The 8,663-nt window shown below is 31.0% G+C and overlaps 1 protein-coding gene across 1 annotated transcript; it reads left to right on the top strand.

Annotated features, from left to right (window-relative positions):
* Nucleotides 1-193, top strand: IAQ61_003028 (uncharacterized protein; the record flags this gene model as incomplete). Its single annotated transcript, XM_066095801.1, has 1 exon — nucleotides 1-193. A coding segment is annotated over one exon (193 nt), but the record flags the coding sequence as incomplete, so codon positions are not given.
* Between the last annotated feature and the right edge of the window lie 8,470 nt (nucleotides 194-8,663).

Consider the following 8,663-nt stretch of genomic DNA (forward strand, 5'->3'; position numbering starts at 1 on the left):
TAACCCTAACCCTAACCCTAACCCTAACCCTAACCCTAACCCTAACCCTAACCCTAACCCTAACCCTAACCCTAACCCTAACCCTAACCCTAACCCTAACCCTAACCCTAACCCTACTATTGGGTCTTCCTTGGGGTCGCGTGGGTCTTGCTACGTCTTGCTAACCCTAACCCTAGGGTTTACTAGTAGGTAATAGTATATTTATTACCTATATAGAAAGGTACTACCTTAGGGTTAAAGGTACTAGATTTTACCCTATAAAGTAACTTTAAATAGTAGTCTGTGCGTTAGGGTTAGGGTTAGGTAATAGGGGTAGGTAGTGGGTGCTAAGGTAGGTGGTGGGTGGTAGGTGCTAAGGTAGGTGGTAGGTAGTAGGTGCTAAGGTAGGTAGTGCGTGGTGCGTGCTAGCGTACTTTTACTATCTAGCGTACTTTTACTATCTAGCGTGCTTTTACTATCTAGTATACTTTTACTATCTAGTATACTTTTACTATCTAGCGTACTTTTACTATCTAGCATACTTTTAGTAGTTTTAGTAGTAAAGTTAGTATAAAAGTTTTAATATTCCTTACTAAGGTAGCTAGCGCTAGCTAGTGCTAGCTAGCGCCTAGCTAGTGCTATCTAGTGCCTAGCTAGCGCTATCTAGTATCCTAATATATAAGCTAATTTTTTTATACTTTAATAGTAAAAGTTTATAAACTAATATCCTTAGTCTATATATTAGGGTTAGGGTTAGGTAATAGAGGTAGGTAGTAGGTAGTAAGGTAGGTAGTAGGTAGTAGGTAGTAAGGTAAGTAGTAGGTAGTAGGTGCTAAGGTAGGTAGTAGGTAGTAGATAGTGCGTGCTAGTATACTTTTACTATCTAGTATACTTTTAGTAGTTTTAGTAGTAAAGTTAGTATAAAAGTTTTAATATTCCTTACTAAGGTAGTAAGTACTAGCTAGTGCCTAGCTATTACTATCTAGTATTCTAATATATAAACTAAATTTTTAGTACTTTAATAGTAAAAGTTTATAAACTAATATCCTTTAGTACTAGATTTTAGTTTATTAAGTAATATATAAAATAAGTTTAGATACTAAAGCCTATAAAAAATATATTTAAGGTTTAAATATTTATTAAATAAGTATTACTTATAAGAGTGTAGTAATATATAGTCCTTATTTATACTTTATAATATACTTTTACTATCTAGTATACTTTTAGTAGTTTAAGTAGTAAAGTTAATATAAAGGTTTTAATATTCCTTACTAAAGTACCTACTACTATCTAGTATTCTAATATATAACTATACTCCCTAAACCTTAAATAGTAAAGGTTTATAAATATATATTCTTAGAGAGACCTATTAAATAGTAATCTATATATTACTTTCTAAGTACTAAACTAAGCCTTAGATTTTACTTTAAAAGTTTCCTTTAAATAGTACTTTATATATTAGGGGTATAGTATTTATAAATAAAACTAAGCTATTACTAATAGATATAATATATATATATTAGGGGTAGTAGATAGTAGGTAGTAGATAGTAAGTAGTAAGGTAGGTAGTATAAGTAGGCTATAGATAGGGTATACATACTAGGTATAGTAGCTAGTATAGTATATAGTATAGATAGTAGATTTTAGGTAGTAGAGGTTATAAGAAATTTTATAAATATATAGTATTAGGTTATAATTTTTCTTATATAGTTATTTTTTATATAATACTAGAACTATATAATTCTTTTTAAAGTTATAATCTAATACTTTAGATATAATATATAGTCTAATTATATTTTTAAATAAATACTATATTATCTTATTTACTAGGCTTAGCTTTACCTTTATAAATATACTAAGCCTCTTTAGTTATAACTTTATCTATTTCTAATATAAGTTACTATTTTAATATACCTTTTAAATATTTACTTTCTAAGTACTATTTAATATTATAAGTTAATATATATATATATATATATATTAAATTATAATTAATATTAATAATAATATTATAAATACTTATATTATATTTTTTATATTTTATTAAAATTTTATATATAATATTACTTATTATAAACTAAGAATAGGGTAAAAGTAAATACTATTACCCTATGTTAATAAAATAATATATATAGTAGGATATTAATAAGATATTATATTATAACACACCCCCTAGTTAAGTAAAGGTGTGAATACTTAGCTAAAGAAGTGTAATCTTATAGTTATTATTAAGTATTATTATAGTATTAATCTAAGAGAAATATTAACCCTATTAAGTAGTATAGCTAGGCGCCTCTAGAGGCTTACTAATTAGGACCTCTTAAATTATAGTATTCTAATACTATAATTTAAACCTATATCCTTTATAATTTTAACCACGCTCTACTAATATATATTAAAATATAGTAATAATACTACTATACTAACTAGGCTTATAACTATTATAAACTAAGAATAGAGTAAAAGTAAATACTATTACCTTACCCTAATAAGTTAATATATATAGTAAGATATTAATAAGATATTATATTATAATACTACTTATATTATTAGTTTATATCTTTACTATACTAAAATAAATAGTATATTAGTAATAATTTACTATATAATATAAATATAATTTAATTTAAGTATAGTATAGTCTAGTATAGTATAAGTTTTAAAATAATACTATACTATATTAATTATTCTATATTTATTTATTTTATACTAATACTAGTATATATACTAGTATAAGTATAGTTTTAAGACCTTTAATTATAAAGGTTATACTTACTAGATACCTAGGCTACCCTTAAGAAGAGTATATTAGTTACTTCTAGGGGCTAGTATAACTATCTATTATAACCCTAATATATATATTATATTTTATAAGAAAACCTATTTTAAGTATTCTAATATAAATATTATTACTAAACTAGTATAAGATAAAAAGATAGTATAGTATTTTTATATTTTAGATTAACCTAGAATATTATAATATTAATATACTATATATCTATAATTTTAAAATAGTTATAGAAATAACCTTTATATTAGAAGTAGTTATAAAGTATAATATATACTAAATATTAAATAAATAAATACTATTATTATATATTACTATTATAAATAAATAGCTATTTATTTACCTAAAATATATATATTATAATATACTATATAACTAAATAAGTTAATATAAGTATTAAAATATTATAAATAGGAGAGTATATAAAAATTAAAAACCTATTTATATATATAGTAGTATTAGAATATAAGTAAGTTATTATTTATACTATTCTAAATTTAAATAGCTAGTATTTACTAATTATATATTAGGAAATATATATATTAAGGCACTTTTATTACTTAAACCTAGTATTCTTAGGTATTAATATATTAAAAGGTTATAATATTATTAATTTAAAATAGTTAATTCTTTATATACTAGTATTCTTATTTATAAAATTCCTTTAGATTACTATTACTTTAGAGTTTTTTTTTTAATATTTAACTTTTAAACTTTATATTTAATAAATTATCTTATATTTCTTTCCTAAGTAAATACTACTAGAAGCTTAAATTATTATATCTTTTATAGCTTTAGATTATATATATCTTTAAATTAGTACTCTTTTATAATTTTTAATAAGTAGATAACTAAAATATATCTTTTAAATAATAGTTATCTTTTAAACTCTTTTATAGACTATAGAATAGTATATATAATAAGTAGATAATTAAGATTACTTTATATATAGGTATCCTAGAAGTTATTTAAAGAATTTTAATTAGGTAACTATAGAATAGTATAGTATATCTTATATAACTTTACCTAGATCCTATACCTTTAGCTCTATCCTATAACTTTATATATCTCTATATTATAGGTATATATAAGGGTTATACAGAGTTATTTTTATACACGTATTATTAGTAGTCCTATAATTATAGAAAGTAAACTATAACCTATAAAATATATTGTATTACTTTATAAAGACTACTCTAGCTCTTCTAATAAGATAGTACGAACATCCATTAATGCTTTACCAAGCAAGTTCCTTCCTAGAAAGTATCCTTGTTAACGAGCCTTGCTAGCAGTGCACCTAATACCCTAGACACGATCTAAAGGAGCAGCCTCTTAAATTTCAGCCTTTCCTATACCTAATAGAACTAGTACAATTATGTTAGCGTGTTAGGAAATTATAAACTTTAGGTAATTTGCCTTAAGCACAATATTATATGCAACTTTCCTAATTAGCATACGCTTTATAATATTGCCTATAGCATAAATACCTTTGCTCCACTTATGTTTGTTAAAGTTTGCGACTCTTTAACCAAGACGCTTTACCTTAAAGGGGTCTAGTGTCTGCAGAATTGCTTAAAGAGTTATATGCACTTAGTGTTAGCATATAGTAGCAAAGACAGATTTACAATACATACTATGTCACTAAATAGCTTTACCTTAGTAGCATGGAAATAGTGCTCTGTACTATAGTACAGTACTCCATTATAGGTAAAACTAGATAGGTACATTTAGCTAAAGCATGCATGCTCGCCCTGCCTACTATAGAAGTAAATAGGATCTATTTTCAGTTAAACAAAGTGGAGGAAAGAAGTAGTCGTTAAGGTTAGCCAAAAGATATAATTATATAGGTTTAAAGACCTAACAGTACATACAGTTAGTAATATTACTATAGTAATAGTTATATAATATATTCTATAATAAACTATTCTATATATAGTAATTATACTTAACCTATTATCTCTTACTATAACTAATAAGTGTAAATATTCTCTATAGTATAGTTTAACTTATAAGACACTAGGCCTTATAAAGGATAGAACACTAAACTCCCCTATCTTAAACTACAAGGTATCTAGACCTATTGCAGTGTCTCGTTCCTTGTTATTAGTTTGCAAAGGGCAAAGGAACAAACTATTACTTTAAAATAAATATAGGATAATCTTACACAAAGAAGACAGCGCAGGACAATATATAACAGCCAGGGGTATTCCAGGATAGCAAACAAGTAGAACTAGAATTGCCCAGGATCCTGTAGGATAAAACTTTATTCTAGGTAAGTAAACATGCATTTAACCTCTAGAATTCTAGCAGTTATTATAGATAGGGTCTAGTTATATTTAATATATAGCCAGCAGAAACCCTATTTAAACTCAGAGACTAACCAAAACCTAATTAAATCTAATTTGGACTAACAGGGCTATCAACACCACTAGTTTTGTCATGCTTGCTTAGCCAGCTTAGATGTCGAGAGTCCTGCGAGGACGAGTTAAGGACGAGATATTAACCATCTTATCTTCGTCCTCACCCTCCTCGCCATTATTGCCCTCGTCACCCTCTTCGCTATTATCTTCCTCTTCATCTTCGCCATTATTGCCCTCGTCTCCGTCCTCCTTACTATTATCCTCACCACAATCCTCACTATAATCCTCCTTGCTATCATCCTTGTTCTATCTGTTATCCTTATTCTATCCGTCATCCTTATTCTATCTGTTATCTTCAACCTGTCCATCATCTTTAACCTCTTCCTCTCTATCCTTATTATTAAACCACTTAACCTCAGCCTACTTAGCTCCAAAATCAACCTCTTCCTTAGACTTGTCTTTATAAACGTTAATTATTTTAGGTACCTCCTTATCCTTAGCTTTTTACTTTATAGCCTTGCTAGTGTCCTTTACTACTGCCTTCCTCTTGTTAGTTATTGCCGCGAGCATCGCCTTTGCGTGGTCTTTAGCCACAGCTTCCGCTTTAGCAGCAATTTCCGCCTTTAAGCGGTCTCTAGTCTCCTTATTAATAGGCTAGGGGGTAATCTTCTTCTTAGGAATAGGACTAGGAACCTTAGATATAAACTTTAGTACAGTATCTGTCATATCTATGTCTAAGTTACTATTAACTATCTCTTTAGAGAGAAACAGCCTCTATTACTTAGTAGGTAGTTTAGTATCTTGTGTAGTCTTAGTGCCCTTACGCTTACAATTAAGTAGAAGTAGAGCGTTAGCTAGGCTGTTAGAAGCAGTAGCATCAGAATCTATAGTAATGGCAGTCTCCTTCCCCTTCCCCTTGCCACGGTAGGCCAAGTCTTTAGACCTAACTCTAGTAGCTAGGTTAGATAGCAAATTAAGCCTCTTATAGAGGGGTCCTAGCAGATCCTAAGCGTTAATATTCTTACTAGTCTTCTTGCTAGTCTTCTTGCTAGAAGAGGGACCAGCTATGCTAGACGAGGGACTGGCGTTGCTAGAAGAGGGCCCAGCGTTGCTAGAGGGACTAGCGTTGCTAAATAAGGGACTAGCCTTACTAGATAAGGGAGCGCTAATAGGGCTTGGTTTAGTAGGCTTTTTAGTAGGCTTTGCTAGGACAAGGGGTAATAGGGTTAGTTCCTTGCCAGTGTTAGCCTTACTAGTATTAGCCTTACTAGTGTTAGCCTTGCTAGTGTTCGCCTTACAAGTTAGCTTAATAGGATAAGCAGCAGACTTGTAAGCAAGTAAGGCGGCGCGCTCTGCTTTCTTAGCGGCCTAGGCTAGGTAGTATTAGCAACTGCTACACTAAATATGTTTGCACATACCTTTTATAGCGGAGTTGTAGAATATATCCCCTAAGTTAATCCTATTCTAGATACTTAAGGATTTTATTAAGTAACTAAACATCACCACTTTATTCTTAGACATAGTCTCCTAGTTAAGGGCGTTGCAGACTATGCAGAAGTTAGCATGTAAGTCTATTACAGCCAACTAGCAAATTCTAGGATACTTGCAATAGGTTGCAACAGCGCTAAACATCTTAACACATAAGATCACCTCGCTCTGCAGGGGCCTAGTAGGGACGGCGGTAGATATAATAGGTAGGATTAGGCTAATAGGTAGGGTAGGCTAATAGGTAGGGTAGGGCTAATAGGTAGGGTAGGGCTAAGGTTAATTAAATAGTAGGTATAAAATAGGTAGGATAGTAGAGTAAAGAAAGAGCAAAGAAGGGAGGGGGGGAGAGGGGGTTTATATATTCACGCTAGGGCTTATGTAGGGCAGATAACATAACCTGCAGCACTACTAGCGGCGCTAGTAACTAAAGTAAAGGTAAATATTAAAGTCTTGTAATATGCGCCCTAATATAGCCAGGCTAGTACTACAGCTTAGTTAAAAATAATAATATTATTAAAGAAGGAACTAGAAGTTCCTACTTGCTTGTATAAGAATGCCACTTTGTAGACCTTAACATAGGCTTTTTTGTAGGTTTTAAAGTGCATTATATAAGGTCCAAAAGAACACGCAAGGGAATTTATATAATAGCACATAAGCATATTTAGGATTATTTCAAAAATACATAAGGCTATTTATATAATTACAAATAAGATTATTATTTAACATTACTTTATTATCGTGCAAGTGTTAATTTTAAAATATATTGTGGTGGTAAACCTATTATCTGCTATGTCCTAACCACTACCTAACCTCCTAGCTACCCTAACTCTATTACAAAAACCAATACCTAGCCCTAAATAGAAAACCCTAATGCTTGTACCTACTTTGTACAATTTCTCTAATATTATACTCCCTAAAGTCCAATTCTATAGCAAGTTCCATGTTAGCGTCTTTAAGAATTAGCGTAAGTTATTCTAGAACTGCCACATTATCTACTGCCTCGCAGCGCCGCTTTAATAACTTGCGCACTCGCGTTAACTAGCTGCCAGTAGCTTAATTAGTATCTAGCACCTTAGTAAGAACGCCGTCTATCTATAGGGAGTCTACCTCCTCTATTATACCTTCTAGTGTATAATGCTAGTAGGCACGCTAGCCTCAAACACCTAGTAGTTTCTAAGGGGTGTTAGGGATAGAAGACCGCGCCTTAGCAATATAACTGGTCTAAGACAGCTAGACTACATTATTAGTATCTTAGGTAGCCTAGTAACTCCGTGCATTAAGCTAAGCATAGATTACAGTTAGCACTTCGTTTGGGCCTAGTCGTGTAGCAGTTAACAAGTCGTCTTCCTGTAGGCTAGATTCCTTTGCTAGGTTACTATTTTTAAGTTAGACAAAGCTATCCAAACTATTAGCTAAGACTGCCGTGTCCTAGCTAACTTTATTATTATCTTAAGAACTAGAAAAGATCTAGGACAGAACTTTAGTATTTAGGTAAGCATATAGCATAGGTAGTGCGTGCTTAACAGCCTATATAAAGGTGCGCATGTTAAAGGAGTTGTTGTTAAAGACTTTAACAATAACACATGCATAAGACTATTTAACGCGAATAATACAACCACAGCATTAGTAGTAGGTAGCGTTAGAGGGTGTAGGGCTAGTAAAAATCATGTAGGAGCAATGCTTCTAGCAATTAGTGCTAGTACCCGCCTTCACACTCATAATTAAGACTTTAATCTTAGAGTCCGCCTCCACGGCTGTGGTGGCCCGTCTAGAAGATGCAGATAGTAGCTACTTAAAATAGTTAAGTATAGATGCCTTATTAGCAGCGCTGTATTAAGCTAGGAGAGTGACTAATTAGACCCCGCACAGGTTTAGGATAGCGTTAAGCAGTTCTTGCTTAGTAGGGTTTAAAGCCTAGATAAGGACTTTATAGCCCTACTAACCCACCTAGTCTGCAATAAGGGCTAGAATTAGCTTAATCCGCTTAGACCTTAAAACAAATATCTAAACAATCTCACCTATCTTAGACTAGGAAGGCATACAGGCAG

This window comes from Plenodomus lingam (assembly GCF_022343315.1).
Source record: "Plenodomus lingam strain CAN1 chromosome Unknown contig_17, whole genome shotgun sequence".
Taxonomy (NCBI): domain Eukaryota; kingdom Fungi; phylum Ascomycota; class Dothideomycetes; order Pleosporales; family Leptosphaeriaceae; genus Plenodomus; species Plenodomus lingam.